The sequence below is a fragment of the Leuciscus leuciscus genome (genome assembly GCF_965113295.1).
Source record: "Leuciscus leuciscus genome assembly, chromosome: 4".
NCBI lineage: Eukaryota > Metazoa > Chordata > Actinopteri > Cypriniformes > Leuciscidae > Leuciscus > Leuciscus leuciscus.
This window is the reverse complement of record NC_138728.1, coordinates 37,065,723-37,087,649: the sequence shown is the minus strand read 5'-3', so window position 1 is coordinate 37,087,649 and position 21,927 is coordinate 37,065,723. Positions and strand designations below refer to the sequence as shown.

The window sequence follows — 21,927 nt, the reverse complement described above, 5'->3', positions numbered from 1 at the left end:
ATAGCATTCAAATTTGGCATTAACTTAAAAAAAAGCAAAATAACTTATTTAAAACAAGTAAATAGCAACATCAATACATGTTATATGGATATCTAGATATACAGTTTGATGTTTTATTTGTACTTTCCTCCCACGAATGAACTTTCCTAGGACAGAGAAAACAAATGAGTAACTTAAGTGTTTCACAATGATCCACAAGAAATGACTAAACACACAGTAAGGACAGAAAAAATAGTATTCGTCGGAAATCAGCAAAAAGAAGAAAAAAAAAGATCACATGTTCTTGACTACAGCATTTGCCTTTAAAAAAGGCTTGAAAGCATGAAGCAACAACTTCCAGCAGATGCACAACAATCCCAACAGACTGAAGATGTCTATGCCTAATCATGTCGATATGAACACTGCCAGAGAAGATGAAGAGCAGAATATCTATGTCAACGAAGACGCTGATGTCAGGACAGGAACACAGAACTCAGAAACCACGACACACCAAACACCTGCAATCTCAGGTACCGAGACTCATTTCACTATAGAAACAAGCATTAGCCACGTGACCGGTAACATTCATGTTCATGTCTGTGGTGTTCGGTAGGTGATTGTGTGAGGGTCAGAAGCTACAGAGCCGTTACAGTGTGTTTGGTGCTGCTGTGTGTCATTCTGCTGACTGAAGTCATAGTGCTGGGTGTCCACATCAACACAAGCTACACACAAGAAGAGACACACCAGATACTAACCAAGGATACCAACCTCACAGAAGAGAGAGACCGGCTACTAACACACAATACCAACCTCATAAATGAAAGAGACGAATTATTGTGGAAGAATAATGACCTGGTTAAAGAAAGAGACACATTCAGACAAGTTTGTTTTAAAGAATACAGTAAGTATTGTTTACCTACTAGTATACTTCAGTGTAGATGAGAAGAAAGTTAATAAATGAACTGGTTGTGTTAACAGATGAATGGATTTACAGTCACTCCAGTTTCTACTACTTTTCCACTGAGAAGAAGAGCTGGAATGAGAGCAGGAGATACTGTACGGAGAAAGGAGCCGATCTGATCATCATAAACAACATAGAGGAACAAGTGAGTGAAACAAATCCCGCTAGTAGGTGATAGGCTGTTATTGTAGTCTAATATAATATGTGTTGTTGTTTTGTCTTGTTAGGATTTTGTTAAGAAGAACATTTCTTGTGGTACTAAAGTCTGGATTGGTCTGACTGACAGTGATGAAGAAGGAACGTGGAAATGGGTTGACGGCAGCACACCGACCTTTGGGTGAGAAATCACTGATCTGAACTGATTATTATCTAATAAATGGCTCTCAAAGTCAGTATCATGTCACATAAAAAATCATCTAATGCTGCTCTGTTGATGTAGGTTTTGGTTGTCTAAAGAGCCCAATGGACAAAGAAAGGAAAACTGTGCTGTGATTCATTCATCAAAGTGGGCCGATTACCACTGCAATAACACTTTCCATTGGATCTGTGAGAAGAACATCTTAATATGACTTGTTTTATGTGATTGAAGTTAATGTAATACAATACTGTTGATACACATCATTATGTGTTTGCCCTGTTTTTTGTTTGATTGCATTATATGCTTGTTACGGCACTTGCTTAAGTAATTATGAATTGTTTTGTTTTATTTTATAAATGTACTTGTATATGTTATTTGTGTGTGTATGTGTGTGTTTGTGCATGACATACAAACATACACTGCAAAGTAGATACATAGACTACCAATCCAGAGATTAGGTCGCTCCATCCATTTTTGGGAAAAAAAGAAAAATCCCTGATTTTCAACAACACAAGACTGAATCCAGCGAGTATAAACGGATCCGCAGCACATTAATGATTCATTTAGGATTGATTCAGGTTATATGGAGGTCTAGGTTATCGAGTGGATTAATATTTTGTCAGGACGCATAGACAATTACGTCGGGAAAAAAAAGATCAGAAAATAAAACATCCATTCAAGGATTGAAATGAGGTTGACTCGTCAGCATGTACAGCCAATTAATTTGCTCAAAATCCTATTCATAACGTTTGTCTGGTTAGTTGTCTGGTTAGTTGAAGTTCTGCATATGCGCATTGTAAGGCGGATGCCAGTAAGTCTGGACTACCCCTCGAGAAAGAAAAAGGCTCTCCTGAGAATTAACATTTGAACTCTCTCTTGCATATGTAACAGCAACATCTGAGACGCAGCTCACACCTCACTCTTCTCCTCCTCACCTAAAACTCACTAAAAACCTATGCAATGTTAAATATGTACAATAAGTAACTATACATGTTTGATATCATTTGAAATGTCTCAGTGCACCTGGTAAAATGGGCTCATTCTCCCAGCCTTAACATAAAGCTCCAAGAAGTTCTAGAACATGAGAAATATTGTGTGCCCCTTAAAATGTGCGCTCCAGATCCTCCATGCAAACTCCCTCCTGTATGTAAATGAGCATTCTCTTCCACAGGTATCAAGAACCCATTCAATCACAAATTCTGATCCCACAGTTGTGAACCCCTCAATAGGGGACCAAAATCTAGTTATAAAGACAAACACCACCATTTAGTAAGCATATTGAATTATCTGGGTTTATAAGGAAAATTGGCAAAAGGTTCATGGAGTCTGTAGGTTGACTTCCCACACAATCACTGTGTGTAATCTTCGTTGCCAGGTAAATATTTCTATAATTCCTTGATTTCTGAATTGTTGTTATTATATATGATTTACCAATGATTTTATTATATGAGTAGGATTTTGAATTATTGTTTTATTACCTGGTCAATAAATTGAAAACATTTCATTTTATTCTGACTGACTCTGAAATTGTTTTCCCAAAAAACGGATTCGTATGTTACTGCAAGTCTGCGTCAGATTAGTGACGACTAATATTTGGCATTAATTCAAGTGTACTTGGTTCGCAAAGACAAAAAGTGAATTTTCTATTTAGAACAGCAAAAATGCTGCTTGACCAACCTAAATCTGGGTGTGTCTTACCTCTGTTTTAATTTAATGTTACTTTAGATACGTGTACGTGGGAAACCAAGGCATGGCCAATCCAAAGTGATTATAAGAGAAGTAATGTTGGTCAGCTTATATCTTTAGTAGTGGCCATAACTCTACTGAAGTAAACGTTAAGTTCAAGTGTATGCGAAACCATGGGGGCTCTACTAAACTATCTTTGATTGTGTAAACGTGAATGTGACCGATCTCAGGTATATAGCAATTACCTCTGTTTTGTGACCGAAGCTGGCAAGTTTGTGATCGTGAGACCTGTGTTAAACAGAAGGCGTGAGGTCCTCAAAGCGACATAGTTTCCTAATATGAATGGGTAAAATATAAGTAAAGAGTTAAAAGGAATAATCAAACATTTGCTCACATTTAATGATGCTCAGATATCATTAAAACCTTTTTCATTTATGGAGTCAGATGAAATAACAAGGTTAAAAAAATGTTGTGTAAAAGGAAAGATAGTAACACGCAGAGACCTTCACCGGTTCTATCAGATACCGCAATTGGACCGATTTAGACAGGCTTACAGCATCATTCAAACAAAAACCGCAAACTACCACTGTACGCTGAGGAAAAGGTAAGCAAATGTCTTTTTACTCCTAGTTTTTACACATTTAACCTCTCACACCCTGAAGGCATTTTTAATGATTTCACGTCTCTGTGGCATACTTAAAAAGTATGGTCCCCCTTCCCGCCTTCTTTGGCATGTCATTTTCCTTGGTATGAAAGCCTCTCTCACTCCTTTGCATGCCCTCTCTCAATATGGGGCTGTTTACACCTGGCCACTTCATGTGTTTTCTGTGTAAATGCATCTGTTTGTTGAAACCACATATGTAAATTTTACTCCTCCCAAAAATGCCAAAAAATAAATGTGTGAGAGCGTTTTATAGGCCAGCGTTTCCCAACCGGGGTACCCTCTGGCGAGAGCAGGGTGCCGTGTAAAAACTCCATCAAACATTTAAAAATTGCTAAAATGTGTAAAAAAAAATGTTTTACCATCAATCTCGGATCGTCGGAAGTCTCTAATAACAACAAATAATGCGCACAAATTTATAATAAAAATGCAAATAATACGTTTTCGCCGTTGAATTGCGGAGGTTGTGCTTGCGCGTGATTTCATTCCCAGTGTGTCCACATAAAGCTGCCTATTTTTCATTGTTGCGCTTACGGTCAAATACACACGAAAACATTGTCACAACGTTCGTCTTGCCGCGTATTCACATAAACACATCGGTTATATCCGTGCTGCTGTCAACGGTAACACGTGCGATTAATGTTTTTCAGTTTAACGCGTTAAAAATATTTAACGCAATTAAAGCAGCATCCGTTTTTTTTTCTGTCATCCTTTGGCTAGCGTTACATTATATAATCATGTTCTTCTTCATGCAAATGCTTTTAAACCATGCAAGCGAGAAAATACAAAAGAGAATGCGCTGTCTGTGGTGCTGACACACACGACGCACAGAACGATGCGCGCCAGAATCGACTTCGCTTTCGCTTTGAGTATCCTCATGAGAGCAGTCTTAAATTAGTTAAATAATGTCTTAAATGAACGTTAAGAATTGTGAGAAAATGGGACGCGTGTGGGATCCACATGTGCAGCAGCAGTGACATCAGAATCAAACACTTCATTCATAAAAAGATGCCATTAAACAATTATTTGAAATATACTGTCTTTATGTTGTTTCTACATTAATTTGGAGATTAACTGTGAAATTATTACATAAAATATATTAAAAACAAGCTATCTTGTGCAATTATAACAAAATTATCCCAATATAAAAACACAAATACACTGAGTGAGCAAACATTTATGTGAGATTTGCAATGGTAATTGAGCAATGTTTATATATGAATACAAGCCTTAATTAAATATGTCATCATGTAAAGTGATCTCTTCAGAAGAAATTAATGATTTCCTAGACTTTAAATGGATGGACAAAAATTTTTTTTGATAATAAAATATCTATTATGACAGTAGGCCTATACGGCAGTTCTTCCCTGTGGTATTGAAAATTGATACATTTCAAGGTATAGTATCAAAGTAGTATCGTGAACACTAGTGTAGGGTGCCACACATTTTTTTTTTTTTCAAAGGGTGTCTTGACTGAAAAAAGGTTGGGAAACACTGTAAGGCTATATGTCAAGTTATGGCCAGATATGACGACGCTACTGCAACACTCAATACCGCAGAAGAGCATCTATTCATCAAGCCAACGTGCAATCAATCGCAAATCAAAGTGAAAGTAAGTCGCAGATGCTTAACACAATAATCTTCATTAAAAGTAAAGAAACAAAATGATCTTACCAGGGCTGTTGCCTCTCTCTCTTATTGCGGTCTTTGATTTTGAAATTTTAGCTGATGATCAATAAAATGCAGCCCATATCTGTTGCTTTCTGTGACGTGCACTTCATTAAATCTGCATTTAGATTTGAAGATCATATTTATATCCGTTTTGCAAAAAAACATTTATGTGACCAGGTGCAAATGTAATCGTTTTGATGAATCAGATAGCTATCCTATCTGAGAAAACACATGGAGTGGCCAGGAGTAAACAGCGTTCTTGGGAAGATTTAATTAAAAGGTTGTTGAGTCAACAGTGGAATATTTCTTTGAGAGAATGGGGGAAATTCGGCCCTTACAGACACCGAGGTCAACAGCGTCGTGATCTGCCGTGGCCCCACCAAAATATTCATCAAAAACATAGACCTCTATATGCACTGAATTAATAATAAATTATAAATATGTTCAGCATTCTGCAACAAATATTGGTCTAATTTTCTAGACTATTTTAAGTCATAAAGTGAGCAGGATATATTAAAATGTAGCACATTGACTAGGCATGTATTTAGCTCTACAGCGCCCCCCAGCTTTTCCCCAATGTAAATCTGTGGTGAAAACTGGAACTGCAGCATGCTCTCATAGAGAGCCATTGGGGCGGATTTCAGGCTGCTCCACTTGTTATCAAGTGACCTTACATAAACCTCATTCCAGAACAGGACGGTATCAGTCTGCTTCAGCTGTGTGTCTGCATCAGGTCAGTAACATGTTGGCATTTCTGTTCTTCTTATGTGGAGTAGCGTATCATATTAATGAAAGTTTCAATCCTTTAGTGAAAAATCAATCATGCTCATGTGAAAAACGTATACAAGTAGTTCTGTTCAGTGGCGTAGGCAGAAATTGTATTTTGGGCGGGCCAGTGAAAAAGTGAGTGGGCCTATAGTTTTTCCTAGAAAAAAAAAAGACTTAAATAATAATTAAACCTTAGAGATTAGAAAAAAAGAATAGACAAACTGCAAAAACAGTTACACCTTTATTTTGCAATATTCGGCAAAGGCAATAACAAAACACTGTCTAATCATCATGTTCAACCAACAGAGCTCAGTAAAGGCTGGACAAACTACCAGCAATAAGGGTGCAGAAGCGATGGCGGAGCAACATATTGATTTAGAACGCGAACGCCAACTTTTGTTGAATTTAGGAGAAATCTACAGACGCAAATAGACAAAATGTAGTAAAATAAAGACCAAAATGTGTATTTTGGACTTTTTTTCACCACAAGTCTGAAAGAAGGCATTGAAGACAAATAGCCAAAAATCTCAAAATTGACCAGTGAAAAAAAACCCCGATGTTTTTGCCTGCCGTGTCTCGCCTTAAATCACTTCATGGGCAAAAATTAAGGAAATTAGTTAAACAACAGGCTTACCTTTGTTGTTTTCATTCTACAAAACAAGACGCAAGTGCCTGGGTTTAGTGTTGAAAACAGAAATGGTCTCATCATAGTCCAAAGAGTCACAGAGTTCTTTTTTCAAATAACTTTTTGGCTAAAAAGCAGCTACCAAAATTAGCCCAGAGCCCGCCGCCCAGAGAGTCTATAGCAACCATAGCAACCAATTACGTTCCGGAGAGAGGGTTTACAACTTGCTTCAAACAGTTCCATTTTATTCGGGAAAACAAATTAAACACACACACCAGTCAACAATAAATCAGGTTTATATTAATATATTTTCTTAAATACATTTGAATAATAAAAAGAAACTAAAAATGTATTTTGATCAAACTTGCCTGGGCGGGCCAGTGAGTAATGTGGGCGGGCCAGTGCCGCCCTGGCCCATTACTGGCTACGCGCCTGGTTCTGTTGTGTTTGTTTTATGTTTGTTCTGAAAATAGACATGACTTAGTTTCTCCTCACTGGAATTCCTAACTTGCAACATTATTGCGTCCGAATGTTGTTTTATAAATACATTTAGGCAATTCTATGATGGAATAGGCTATGTGCACAAGTCCCGTGACGTACTTCCGTTTTCTACAGTGATCGGCAGATCAGTTTCCGGTTTACTTCCCGCTCCTGTTACAACGGCGGTAAAGATGATGCAAAGTGAGCAAACAAGAGCTGTAACCGTAAGAAAAACCCCAAAATATAACATCAGAGATGTATTCAAGTTACAGAAAACGGTGCGTGGTTCAAATGACCATTGCAGTGTGCCACTTTGTACGGGATCCAGCCGTTATAACAGTGAACTCAGCTTCCACCGCTTTCCAAAACATAACGGCATTCGTGCGCAGTGGCTTCATAAGATCCGAAGGACGGGGTTTTCCGTAACTCCGCATACGAAGGTATGCAGCAGACATTTCACTAATGATCTTATCCTTACTACTGCTAAGGGTAAACGGAGTTTAGCTGCAAGTGCTGTGCCATCGTTGTTTGAATGGAACGGCTACACGAACAGCAAGACGCGGGCTGGCGTTTGGGAGCGCCGCACTCGTCCCACATCAAGTCCTGACCCCGTGGCTGAGGAGACTGAGGAGGAGATTGTGGAAGCAATGGTCCCCATGCCCATCGACCACGACTACGGAGAAAGTCCCACAGTGTGTGTCGACCGGGAGCAATATGAGAAGCTACTAGATGAAATCGAGATGCTGAGACAGCAGGTCCAAACACTTCATCTACAGAGCTCATTTGGACTCCAGCGGTTTGCATCATCACCAGAGGTCATCCGATTTTACACCAGATAAGATATGCGCAACCAATCTATCAAGCCAAGTTAGTAGTGGTAAGATCAACGTTTAACTTTACTGTAAGTGGTTGCCTCTATTGTCTGTTTTAGTGTATTATTTTCTCTGTCTTTTTGATCTAATATTGAGCAAGTATGATAATTAATTAAACCTACAATACTGTTTAGATTCCCCTCATATGAGCATTTGATGGCATTTTGGGGCCTGATCAGTTCTGCTACAGTGAAGATGGTTAGGGTCACCAACACCAGAGCAAGGAAAACGAGCACAACAACTGAAAGTCCTGTAACCAGACCGACTGTAAGTAGTAGGCTCATACACAAATACACACATCTATGAATATTATGATTATGATCTAATTTTAATTTAATATTTTCCCACAGAAACTGCTGCCAATAGATGAACTTTTCCTCTTCCTGTCATATCTGTCCACTGGCTGTACCCAGAGGGAGCTGGGCCATAGATTTAAGATCCATCGAGCAACAGTCAGCCGAATTATTGTGACCTGGGCCAACTTTCCCTACAGCCTACTGGGATCGGTATGTACATGGATGTCTCCTGCAGCTGTGAAGGCCAATCTCCCACAGGACTTTCATGGTAGCTACAGCGACACACATGTGGTCCTTGACTGCACAGAGTTAGGTTGTCAGACTCCTTCATCTCTGCTCCTTCAGAGTGAGGTATTTTCACACTACAAGTCCCACTGCACCTTCAAGGCCATGGTGGGAATGTCCCCCCATGGAGCCCTGACATTTGTGTCAGCACTCTTTGAGGGATCCATGAGTGATAGGGAGGTGTTTCGCCAGTCAGGGATTACATCACTCTTAACACCTGACATGGCCATCATGGTTGACAAGGGCTTCCTGGTGGATGACCTTGTACCTGGGACTGTTCATCATCCTGCCTTTCTCTCCAAGAGGACACAAATGTTGGAGGTGGATGTTCTGAAGACGCAGTCTATTGCTCGTTTAAGGGTGCACGTTGAGAGGATGATCAGAAGAGTCAAAGAAAATAAACTTTTTGATTCTATAATCCCTCTGTCCATCTCAGGCAGCATCAACCAAATCTTCACAGTTGCATGTCTCCTCACAAATTACCAAAATTGGCCTCTTGTCAAGAAATGGATGTATGATGTTTAAGATGAGGAAGAGGAAGCCACAGGAGAGTTGAAACGAGCAATGGACTGCGTCTTCAGAACATCCACATTTACTTACCATTTACTATTTTGTTGAAGTTGCATGGGGTATGGGGATGAACATGAATTTGTTTATTCCCTTAGCTTACATTTTAGTCTTGTTTATGTTCAATTTGTTGATTCTCTCTCACACATCTTTTATTTACTTAGCACTTAGAAAGATGAATGTTACACATTCGTGATAATCAGTTATGTCTCTGTTTTTTGTTAATATCTTAGGGCCACCGGAGGTGTGTATATACAGATGGTGGACAACCAGAATGCCTATTACCGCCGCGGCGAAATCACTGCGGCGAAAATAAACCAGCCGCATTTCAAAGTCGTTCCCGAAATGACCGCCAGGTGGCGCAAAGGGGGCATTGTGCAAAACAGCAGCAATTGCCGTATTTTAAAATGTAAGTGGGTTAAATATAAAACCCTAAGCCTAATAGGCATATTTTTCATATATATAAATAGGCCTATTAGGCTACAACAGAATAGAACCAAAGATAGAATCAATTTTAGAACTGAAAAAATAGAATCAAAAGTTAAAAATAGAGACGATATTAGGAGCAATGACGCTGAATATTTTTACTATTCTATTGAGGAATTAGATAAATGAAGAGCTCTCGTGAGCGATACAATTGCATAGTAATTTATAGTGATTTCAAAAGCAGTCCTTAAAAAATAAATAAATGGAGTAGTGTGGCATAATTTTTGAGAGATTACGCGGAACGCGTTTTAGTTAAGATCCTGGTTTCAATGCCCTTAATGTATATAGGCTAGGCTACTGCTTTAAAAAAATGTCACAACGCGTTTTGAGATTGTTTTGAATTAAACATTGAAGTTTAAAATGTAGTGTTTTGGCACACCAGGCCGAGTGGCGTTACGCATTGTTCAAAAATCTGGTTTTATTCTGGCATGTTGAATTGGCGTTAGAATTTTTTTTTAGATTTATTAGATTTAGATTATAGATTTTGTTAGATTTATTTTTCTCATAACAGCTAAAAAAACTTAATATATGCCTTAATATGACCTACTTAATATAGGCAATAGGCATATAATAGCCTATGTAATAAATTAGCAAAACTTGGCCACTAAATATTTAATTTTCAATTATTTTAATTATAACAATTAAAGTTTTAATTTTATTAAATTGAACAAGCGCAACAATCAGCATTTAATCAAATATTCTAAAAGATGTATTATTAATAATAATGTTATTTCAACATAATATTTCGTTTTTTTTCGACATAATATGTGCGTGCAACAAGCAAGATGTGTATTTGTAAATCTGGTGATGCGTGCATTGATTTTTATCAATAAACTAGTGTTTTCTGACAGTGTCGACTGCAAAGATGAAGTTGACGATCGCCATATTTGTAGTGAACGCACCTAGAGAGAAATGCACATAAAGACATAATCAGAGAGTAGCCTTTTTCTTTTCGTTTTGAATTATTTCGTTTGAAGACATTTCAAGCTTTGTGTATTTGATGTATTTATCATGTCTGTGTGAGGCATACGCTGAGTTTCGTTAAGTTAGGAGGATGAGATGCGCTCCAGCTGACGTGCAATGCAAGTGACCGCGCGGGCGCCTCCATGATTAGTGTCTGTTATATTTGCTTCTCTTACTTATTCAATCCAGGCAATTGGTTGATGAAAAATTGATTAAAATTAAGATACAATTTATAGAAAACGAAATTCACTTTAAAGAAAGGTTTTCTACTAAACAAAACTTAATGAAGTGGTCAAAATCATGTCTGACCCACTCCATATCCATCTCTCGATATAATGCATCCTATCTTACTCGTGCTGTTCACTTTTCATATTCAACATAGATGGAAAAAAATAACATTATAATATTTTAACAAATATGATACTAAATGAGATTATTTAATGGCTACAACAGTATAGTAGGCATATAGACTCTATTTGTACAAATTGCTGCACATTAATTTAATTAAATAAAACCTTGTAACGAATTCACACTGTATAGGGTAGACTGTGTACAGTTGAGACACCTTAAATAACTTGCGTTCGCAGCAAGCACAAGTTGTGATTTTTGCTGTGCACTTGCATATTAGTGTCAGCTGGGAAGGAAATATAGAGACCAGACCTCTTGGAACTTTAATTGAATACATAGCGTTGGTAAAGCATACTGAAATTACATCCCTACAAATTTATTAGGCCCTACTGAAAATAAATGTATCGAATTTAAGCAAAGTAGCCTAAATGTTAAGACTGTAAGCCCTTTGCTTTTTTACGTAGCCTATAAAGGACTCTTATAGCCGACTTTGTGTCAATTTAATTTGTAGAGGATTTTTTTAACTCAAACATTAACACTGAAATAAATTAAACTAAATTATTGTAAATTTTTTGGCACACCACGACGAGTGGCGCTATGCATTGTTCTAAAGCCAGGTTTTATTCTGGCATGTTGAATTAGTGTTCGACAAACGCGGTGGCGCGTTCATTTGAATGAAGAGCGCTTCTCGCTCGTGTGAGCGAACACACACTGGAACGTTAGGCCATGTCGCAACGAGTGAATCGTGGCCGAGTGGTTGAACTTACATTACGATCATTTAGATGACACGGGTTCGAATCCCGAACTAACATGGACTACTGATATTTTTATATTAGCCTATTAATGCATTTTATAGTCTATTGTTGATGCAGAGAGATTTGTCTAGTTCTAAAACATATATGACGTTTAAACGACAAACAATAAAATCAGAACCAGTATTCTGTTGCGTTCATGGTTCCAGTGGCAGTAATGCATCCACGGCTTTTCAAAATGTCACAAAGCGTTTTGAGATTGTTTTGAATGAAATATTGAAGTTAATAATTAAGTGTTTTGGCACACCACGACGAGTGGCAAACTCTTTGTTTTGTTTTGCAAACTCAGATAGCCTGTGGGGGGTTTGGAGAAGGCAATAGTTGCTTTATCGTGGGGGTGCAGGACAGAGGTGTTAATGTTCCGTCTTTCATATGGAGAGTGTCGGAGCCAGCCTGATGAGCAGGCAAAGGCAAAATTCTAAGGATTAATCTCAAAATCTCCAAAAGTCCATAGCCTATGTACAGTAGGCCCTATATCTTATTAAATTATATATTGTAGTTTTATTGATTGTATTTAAAGGTTTTCTACACACAATTTCAATTTAGCAGATACAGAGCTCTTTAATTCGCAACCCACCTCGTTTTATTGTAAGGTGAATTCAGCAAGGCATGTTGTATCTTTGAAGGAACAAAAGCTATTTGTTACAGTTTTTTCTTTCGCGATTTGTGTGGATGACACACAGCGACATATACAGTATTATCAGCTGTATGGTGTTTTTTTACGCTGAAATGCTTAATTTGGAGAAAGCCCCGCGCGCGCAGTGAGGGAGACCAAACTTACTAAAAAAATATCCAGCGCGAGAGAGGCAAAGAAAAACGCCGGTTCTTAATTTATGTTGCTTTGAACTTTTTTCGTTTTGTACCGTTTTAATTTAGCTGCAATTTCTTTGACAATAGAAATGTAAAATGTTGCAAGAATAAGAGTCTGTGTTTCTTATTTTGCATCACAAAGGGAATAAACTATCGATGCAACCCTGTTTAAATAAAAAAACTGTCCCGACACTTTATTCATACCTTGAAATGTGCGATGGGTTTTCAAACTTAATTATTTTTCTTTTTCTTTTACATTTTCATTGTTTATTTTTTAATTGAAAGCAATACTGTCTTGAAAGTATTTTTCTGATTTGTTCGATCTGTTTTGAAAAATGTCTTCCGTTGCTATGGCCGGGTATAACTGTCAGTCATCTTAATCTCGTGAATGATTCACACACACACAAAAAAAAAAATTTAGTAGATTAAAGACGAGCTTCATCATCTTCATTTTCTGCAATCGGCTGACAGTCTTCCTTCATCAGATGTGTCGTCTTTGCAGCGGCTCAACTGGAATGTAGCAAATTTATGTTGTAATGTACAATTGATAATTAAACAAGATGATTGACTTTAATAAACAGATGCATATTTAAGCATCAAGAACGGAAAAACATAAACACTGTCGGCTACACTGAGATTCGATCTCAGATCGTTTGAAGCTCCGAGAGGCTATTGTTAATGCATTGACCACAGAGCTATCGTCTGAGCTATCAGACTGAGCTATCGTTCCCTAAAAGTCTGCTTTGTTTGTTTATATTTTTACATATTCAATCAGTCTCATTTTTGTTCAAATAATGAAAAAAGTTTTTTTTTATTTTTATTGTTTTTAAAAAAAAAAAAAACAGATAGGAAACTTACCTTTTAAAATGCCGCAGTTGCTGCTGTTTTGCCCTGTCACTTGCGCCACCCGGTATAGCCATTTCGCGAACGACTTTGAAATTCGACTGGTTTATTTTTGCTGCGGCAGTAATAGGCATTGTGGTTGATTATTTATTAAATAATTCAATTGATAATCATAACAACATGTAAGCCTATTTAATTCTGAATATAACAAAGAATGCTTAAACCGACTAACATCGGTTAGTAACTGCAAGTCCTGAAAATGTTTTAATTTTACGGTAAATTATTTTAATTTATTTCACTGTTATGTTTCAGTTAATAAATCTACAAACACATTAAAATAACACGAAGTAAATGACAAGTAACCTATTGACATAGCCTTTCTAAATTATAGAAAAACTGGGCACACAATGTTAACGTGTGTCTACTTTGTTTAAATTTAGTGAATTTGATTCGTTTAACCACAATATTTATCTTGAATTTATCTGTGACCTCAGCTCAGATTACTGCCGCGGCAGATTACGTCATAAAGAGAATAAACTGACACTTTTCAAAGTCTGTGATTACAGCGCCACTCAGCGGTAAAAGGCAGCAAATACACATCCCATTTTTGCCGCCGCGGGAACGGCGGCGGTAAAAGTCTCATTCTGGTTGTCCACCATCTGTATTAGTGGTGGGCCGTTATCGGTGTTAACGTGCTGCGTTAACGCGAGACTCTTATCGCACGATAAAAAAAATATCGCTGTTAATCTATTCTCCAAGTTGGGTTGGGAGATGGCTCTACTACACAAGCTATGATGACGCAATCTACCCGCGGCCGCGAGGTAAACCCGGCTGCAACGCATATTCGTCGTCATCTTAAGTAAACACGGCTGAAAGTGAAAGCTGGTGAAAAAGATCGGTGCAACATCCATTATTTGGACTTGGTTCGGGTTTAAGCCGTCAGACGAGCAGCAGCAAACTATATACAGAGTGTGTGGGGTAACAGTTCGGTAAGTTAACACACGACTAATCCGTTCTACCACCTCAAATTCAAAACGAAACATGATATCACTGAATACCAGCGCGCGCGTATTATTCCCATTCCAATATATCTTAGTGGTGTAGCACATAATCTCGATTTTAAGAATCGTTGTTGTGGTTTTTTTTTAACTGAAAAGACATCAGTTAGACAATATTCTAATTTTAAATTTGGGGTTTCATAAGCTCCAAGCCATAATAAACATTAGACCTACTTAAGTCTCTGCAGCTAGTGTACTTAAATTTTATTTATCTGCTAAATTATGTTGTATACTTACAGTTTTGCAAAATATATGTTCTCAAAACTACATACACCCTTTAAAAAAAAAAGACATTTAGCAGTTGTTTAGCATGGGTCTGTGTAATCTGTTCTGAAATGGTTTTATTATAATATACTGTATATCGTTATCGCAGGCTGCAATGTATATCACAATATAGATTTTAGGCCATATCGCCCATCCCTAATTGATAGCCTATAGTAGTTGATAATAACATAGGCCTACCTAATGTTGCCTACGGACGGTAACAGTACAGTAGTAACCTTTTACAGTCTATGAGTAGAACAGCTTTCTCAAGCAGTTTGTGATGCATTTTGGAAACAGGAGATGAGCCCCTGGTCTAATGCGCCACCTGGCTTGAGAAACCTGTTCTCAAAGACTTACTTTTATAGTCATTATTTGGGTAGCACACATATTCTGAATGCCTTCGGCAGAATTCAAATGAGCCATTTTAATCTAGATTAATCTAGATTAATTTCAAAATTAATCTAGATTAATCTAGATTAAAATAATGAATCTATGCCCACCTCTAGTATATATATATATATATATATATATATATATATATATATATACATACATGTATATATATATATATATATATATATATATATACATACATGTGTGTGTATATATATATATATATATATATATATATATATATACATACATGTGTGTGTGTGTATATGTATATATATATATATATACACACATATATATATATATATATATATATATATATATATATATATATACATATACATGTGTGTGTGTGTGTGTATATATATATATATATATATACACACATATAATATATATAATATACATATATATATATATATATATATATATACACACATATATATATGTATACATGCAGTGTACTACTGAGCTAATTACTCAGCAGGTGTGCTCCATGCAGTTTTTTCCCCATCACATTGTGGCTAGCATTTAAACCTTTTGTTTGTTTAGTTAATTAGTTATCGGTCTAATTTAAGGGCGTTTTTCCACTGGGTTCGTTTGCTGCGGTCCGAACCCGAGTGCGCTAGTTCCCGGCGCCCCCCGCAGCGTTGGTCTGGTTTCACACTCAATTAGTTGTATCGAACCCAGGTGCGTTTGCAGTGATCTTACGTCATCGCAAACGGACACGGAAAACGCATGGAGAATACAACTCGTGTGAGGAAACAATGATATTCGACAGTGATACGCATGCGCGGGATACTATACTTCCTGAACAAGCGCGCACCCGAGTCCGTGTTGCTTGCACATTAACGCGAACCGCGCCACGGTTCGGGAGCAACCGAGCTCAGACCACCTCCTCCAGGTAGTCTCGGGTTCGGTACTCTAGTGCGCACCCGGGTCCGATGACAGCGTTCACATTAGCGATTTTTCATGCGAACCGTGCCCCGGTCACACTAAACTGCCAGTGTGAAAGCGCCCTAAGTGTGTGTAGATAGACCAGAAATGGGAAATGAACCAGAAGATTATGAATAAATGCATTGTTATAACCACATGAATGTCTGCTGAGTATCTTTCTCATTCAGTGAACCCACCACAGTGGAAAATTGTCAACTAAGTATTGGCATAGCAGCCCCTCCAGTGGTTTATAGGTTTTGTTAAAATCAAGTCACCGAATTCAATGTTGCATTATAAATTTATACAATTTCAAAATAAGCATTTACATTACATCACACATTACATTTCATTACATTGTGCATGGTGATTGGATTTGCACACATTACATGCATTTCTGCATGTATACATTGAAATAAAACCTGTCTACCTTTTCTTTGATGACATCTAACATGTCACGGTCTCTGTAAATTCGTTGAATTAGTACATCTTCTTCAGCTGAGACAACAAAGTCACACCAATTCATTCCTGTTATTAGGATCTGCCCTTGTACTTGCGAGTAATAAGCATGTGATCTTTTGAGCTCCAGTTTGCCTGAATTCATTTTGAGATATGGACAGTCAACATAGCGTTTGACATTCGGACATTTAATTTCAATCAAACCAAAATTACACTGCTCTGAAGGATCAAAAATTACCCCATCGGGAGATGCCCCCAACCAAGGGGCATCAGGGTGGATTACAAATCCACAAGGGTAGTGGTTGACCCTCTTCATCTGGCAGTACTCCCAGATGGCATCTGCCTCCATTTCAAGCCCCCTCTTCATAGCTGCAGTCTGACGGGTTCCCTGCAGTATCCGGTCAGCCAGACTGTCTTCAGTACACTCTCTCACCTGACAGATCTCCCTGAAACGTGAGGCAGTCAGTCTTGGCCTCCTTAACTGATGCCATTCACTGCACGAACTTTGTTCTCTAGTAGCACACTCAAATTTGTGTGCCATGTCCCAAGTGACATCAAGACTTTTAAGGTACAGCTGCTGTGCTTCACTACAGACAAACATGCAATTAGATGGCTGCAGGTGATAATTCTTAAGAGGCAGAGATGGAGGTGGTGGGGCAGCATGGAAGGACAGGTCCCTCTTAGCTGTTGCTGGTTGCTGGTAGGACAATGGACTTCCAGCTTGAACTGGGCCAAGGGCAGAGTCAACCAGAGGAACTTCACAGCTGATGCCCATGCTGCAGATCATCGGTGCCTCAGCTGCGGAGAAGTTCTTATAGGCTTCTGTCACCTAGGCATGTAATAAATCGTAATTATCATACCATAAACACTTCCCTTTTTTCAATGTAGTGGTGTGCATGGCCTCACACCACTAAAAATAGCTTTGTAATCGAAAACCCTTCTGTAAACAGCTCCTCATAAAATTGTGAAATACAAGTACTGTATATGTATATAAATTTAAGTTGAGATCATATTATACTGTCCTTTGGAATTTGATCTTGTTACCCCTACCTGAAGCATAGAGAGATCGGGTAAATCCCCACTCAGGCCTTTGTAGAGTGTGCTCCTATGTGAAACATAAAACTTTACATATGTGCCATACACATTTTCATTCAAACATTCATGCAGGATACTGTAATAAATCTACAATGTTCAGCTTTTACCTTATGCCGTCTTTTTTTCCTCCACACTTTGGTTTTGCAGATAGCACAGCCATCTTATCCACAGGTCCTGGTTTTATACCCTATCAAATAACAGGATATAGTTCAACATAGGGGCGGCAGTGGCTCAGTGGTTCATGTAGATTGTCTACAAACCGGAAGGTTGGTGGTTCAATCCCCGGTTCCACCTGACCAAGTGTCGAGGTGTCCTTGAGCAAGACACCTAACCCCAGCTGCTCCCGACGAGCTGGATCGCCTTGCATGGCTGACACCGCCGTCGGTGTATGAATGAGTGAGTGAATGGGTGAATGTGAGGCAATATTGTAAAGCGCTTTGGTGGCCATTGGGTCTGTGAAAGCGCTATATAAATGCAGTCCATTTACCATAGTTCAGAAAATATCACCAACATGTATATAATGAGTGTGCAACAGATATATATGCCTTTTATTGTCACTTACCAAAGTTCTGGGCTTGTGCCATTGTTGTTCTCCTTTGGTACAGCTTAGAATAGGGGGGACCACAGGCACCTTCAGTTGAGAATAATGTGCAGACTGGAAAAGTAAGGCTACACAGTGGTTACATAAAGCTGCTCCAGCCACACATGTGCAACTGTGATGCACCAGCTCCACCAGACTGGAATCTTTCAGTACCACCTGTAAAAGTAAAATGTCATAGGTAGTATTTATTAAACTTGGCTTACTTAATTGTTTAATCATTCTTTTAGACACTGTCTGGGTTTATGTTAATCATTCCTATCTCTAATAGCCACTAAGCATTTGAGTATTTTGGCTTAATATTTCGAATGCACTACATCAATATTATGCCTTATACCCACAAAACCAGCTTACACCTTAAAAATGACTGAGTTTAGGTAAAACACAGTTAATAATTAGTGACAGGAACGATAAGATGCATATGGAACTGATGAGAAAAATATGAATCAGTACGCAATAAGCAGTGGGGATCAGCTAAGTAAACTTACCGGCCTCCTCTAACCACTGTTTTCATTCAGCTGCATCCCCAGGAACATCGGGAAACCTGAGTTATAATAACTTACCGTGCTGATAACAACATTACAGATTGAACATGAACGCATGCAGTAACCCAGTGGGGACCAGCAAGGTCAGCTTACCTGTTATTTTCATTGTGAGCAAATTCTAGAGTTACATTAGAATGTATGATCTTGCTAGGTCCCCAAGAACATCAGGAACACTGGGTTTCTCTCAGCAACCGCTGCTATCTTATCTATTCTGGCTTCACCATACACTCAAACTGTGAGGCTTCTCCGCTTTCTTCATGGACCTGTAACACAGCGCCCTGACAACAACTTCACACGTGCCCTGATCTTTGTCTGACACTGAGAGAGAGACAAAGTTGACAGAGTTTGAACAACAAGAAATACGAAACAAACGCAAAGCTTAAACATAGCACGTCACCAACGTTAGCTAGCTGGATAGCATAGCCACATAATCTACTTACCCTCGTACTGGTGCAAGTAACTGGATATATAAAGACGAAATCCTTTTTCCCGTTTGCTCTTGGGAGCAGGGGAGTGGGCATCCACGATACGGTGAACATCATTTACTGATATTTTTGGCAGGTTCTGTAAACATCTTGTAAAATTCATGGTGATGCGATGAAGCGGGAAGTAAACCGGAAACTGATCTGCCGATCACTGTGGAAAACGGAAGTACGTCACGGGACTTGTGCACAGAGCCTATTCTATGTGTTTGTCGTGTGTACTAAAGTCTGTTAATCATCAATAGAGCACCACCTTCAGGTTGAATAACGCAAGGACATTAGAATTCTGCCAAAAGTTTGTCTGATGTGTTCAGCGATTAGAATATAAAGCTTACAAAATGTATATCATAAGCTAGGGCTAAACCCAGAATCTGCACTACCTAAATTTACGGACTAGTTGCGAATGCAAACCTGCAACAAGGTATTGAGGCAACTGCAGGTGCAAAGAGTCTGAAGAAAGCCATAGCCAGGGAGACCAACTCAAAATATTCCAGCAGAGACCATGAGACATATTCAATTTAAAATCACAAGATTGTTTGCCGTTTCGCATATGACTATATGTCGTCGGATGCTAAGAAGGGCCGGTTTTCAGAAATTAGTTGCTGTTGCTGCTTCATCAGAGTCTCTGTAATGTCTGAATAACAGCTCAAACAGTTCCTTTAAATTTTAGATGAATCAGTCAGTGAAACTTATGTGACAGATGTAACAACTCAAATTTTAGATAGAAAAATAGATTACTTCTATACAGTTGCACTAAAATAAAGCATGAATAACTATTTTAGTGAATAACTCAAATAAACACTGAAAATGCACATATACATATATAACCAAGCGATTAATTTTTCTATATACTGTGCATTTCTAGACCTCATCACATTTACATGATTCTTTTTTGTTACAATCTATAATAATTATATTATTTGCGTGAAACACACAGTCATTGACTCATTAACCCTCACCCTGCTATTTTTGAGACCGCATGACGAATTTTGTTCACAAACTCCTTAACACTTTTAACAACAAAAATCGCACTTCACAGCCTTTTCAACATGTCAACATCACATTTATACATTTCTGATGAGGGTGAAATAATTATTTTATATTAAATAATCAGGTGTACGATCAGAAAAAAAGGGAAAATCAATCGAGTGATCAGTTGTCTTAATAAACTGTCCCAGAAAAATCGATCATGAGACATTAGAGTAATGCATACTATAAAGTATATTTAAATACACTTTTTTTTTTTTTTTTTGTCACATTAACTTAATACTCTTTACTTTGTATCTGGGTATGTGGTGGGAACAGAAATAAGCTTGAACAGAGTCAGCCAAAACAAATGGCTTGCAGACCCATTTTGTCAGCCTGGGTTTGAGTAGAAGCTAATAATTAAATGTCAAATAGAAATAGTTAAATATTACTTAATAAATATACACATTCATCAAAATTAAACTGAAATCGATGCAATGACTATTTTCACTACTGGCATCGAGTGTAGTCTCTGTTTTTTTTTTTTAGATGTTTCAGCAGCAACTTAACCCTGTAAGACCCAGATATAGAAAGAAATGAGCAAAAAAATTTTTTACCTCCCAGATATTGTTTTAGGAGGCCTCTGATGTAGAAATGAAAGAGTTTTCAGATTTTTTACGTTTTAGTAAGTTTTTAGGAAATGTTGTAAATTTGCAACATTGGGAATTGTTGGGAGCAGAATTTCTGTGTTTGTACTCTGTACTTTGTCTGAACAGATATACAGAACATTTAAGCATTCATTTGCAGGGTTGATTGCTTACTTAGCTCCATAACAGTATATATCATAAGTAATAACCACACAACAATCATAGTTTTATGAATAAGCATTTATTAATAAAAAATATTGGAAAAAAATATTTACGGTATTGGGACTGATAAAATCCTTTTTCAGCCAGCGAAACCTGTCCCGGGGCACAGTGTGTTTAATTGGTTGGGGCTTGATTTCCACATCATCATTGGCTGGGCAGTCAATGGGTTGGTGGTTTTCTTTGTCCATTTCACCTGCATCTTCATTCTCTGAGTCACTTGCATCAGTGTCGTCTGAGTCCATTTCAAAATCGCTCTCTCCATTTTGGACTGAAGCAATCACATCCTGCACACTGAATAAAAGACCTTTCTGTGCTGGTGGCATTCTGAAATGGAAAAAGTAAAAAATAATGAAGTTAAATATGTAAATAATACATATGGGTCTTACATTGTAGAAGATAAACTGAAAGAATAGACAGGGTGGTAGACCATGTGGGTAGAAATCTAAGTATTCCCATTAGCATGCCCATAAGTATTATAATTTCAATGAAGTGATAATCAACATTTCACTACATTCAAACAATACTGTCTATTGCAGCCTATTATGCTCTCTACTTATCATACTAAAGGAACACATGCATCCCCCCAGGAAGAGTGGTAATCACTCTTTTATATAATTATAATTTCAATGAAGTGATAATCAACATTTCACTACATTCAAACAATACTGTCTATTGCAGCCTATTATTTTTTATTTTTTTTTTATTTATAAGTTTATTTGTATAGGGACAGTACAAAAAAACATGATCCCAGTCAAAACTGGAAAATATGTATTGCACATAGAGAGTATAGCAAA

The 21,927-nt window shown here is 37.8% G+C and overlaps 3 protein-coding genes across 3 annotated transcripts; 2 read left to right on the top strand and 1 right to left on the bottom strand.

Moving 5' to 3' along the window:
• The first annotated feature begins 232 nt into the window (after positions 1–232).
• Positions 233–2,807, top strand: LOC309496208 (uncharacterized protein). The gene is made up of 5 exons (XM_082166167.1): positions 233–509; positions 593–880; positions 958–1,085; positions 1,168–1,277; positions 1,380–2,807. Exons 1-5 carry the CDS (start codon positions 344–346, stop codon positions 1,507–1,509), a joined length of 822 nt encoding a protein of 273 aa, XP_082022293.1. The 5' UTR covers positions 233–343; the 3' UTR covers positions 1,510–2,807.
• Positions 2,808–8,195: 5,388 nt separating this feature from the next.
• LOC309497258 (uncharacterized protein) lies at positions 8,196–9,167 on the top strand (the record flags this gene model as incomplete). Its single annotated transcript, XM_082167487.1, has 2 exons — positions 8,196–8,328; positions 8,412–9,167. The coding sequence occupies exons 1-2, from the start codon at positions 8,218–8,220 to the stop codon at positions 9,165–9,167; spliced, it is 867 nt and encodes a 288-aa protein (XP_082023613.1). The 5' UTR covers positions 8,196–8,217.
• Positions 9,168–16,462: 7,295 nt separating this feature from the next.
• LOC309496514 (uncharacterized protein) lies at positions 16,463–18,243 on the bottom strand. The gene is made up of 4 exons (XM_082166497.1): positions 18,236–18,243; positions 17,781–17,860; positions 17,629–17,683; positions 16,463–17,407 (listed from the first exon to the last, which is right to left on the bottom strand). The coding sequence occupies exons 2-4, from the start codon at positions 17,831–17,833 to the stop codon at positions 16,505–16,507; spliced, it is 1,011 nt and encodes a 336-aa protein (XP_082022623.1). The 5' UTR covers positions 17,834–17,860; positions 18,236–18,243; the 3' UTR covers positions 16,463–16,504.
• Between the last annotated feature and the right edge of the window lie 3,684 nt (positions 18,244–21,927).

What these genes read in the sequence shown, in the direction of transcription:
- LOC309496514 (XM_082166497.1), bottom strand. Translation starts at nt 17,833, where the DNA reads ATGGCTGTGCTATCTGCAAAACCAAAGTGTGGAGGAAAAAAAGACGGC. An exon ending in GGAAAAAAAGACGGCATAAG is followed by an intron (nt 17,684 to 17,780) that starts GTAAAAGCTGAA and finishes TGTTTCACATAG; the next exon opens with GAGCACACTCTACAAAGGCC. An exon ending in CCGATCTCTCTATGCTTCAG is followed by an intron (nt 17,408 to 17,628) that starts GTAGGGGTAACA and finishes TTACATGCCTAG; the next exon opens with GTGACAGAAGCCTATAAGAA.
- LOC309496208 (XM_082166167.1), top strand. Translation starts at nt 344, where the DNA reads ATGCACAACAATCCCAACAGACTGAAGATGTCTATGCCTAATCATGTC. An exon ending in CCAAACACCTGCAATCTCAG is followed by an intron (nt 510 to 592) that starts GTACCGAGACTC and finishes GGTGTTCGGTAG; the next exon opens with GTGATTGTGTGAGGGTCAGA. An exon ending in AGTTTGTTTTAAAGAATACA is followed by an intron (nt 881 to 957) that starts GTAAGTATTGTT and finishes TTGTGTTAACAG; the next exon opens with ATGAATGGATTTACAGTCAC.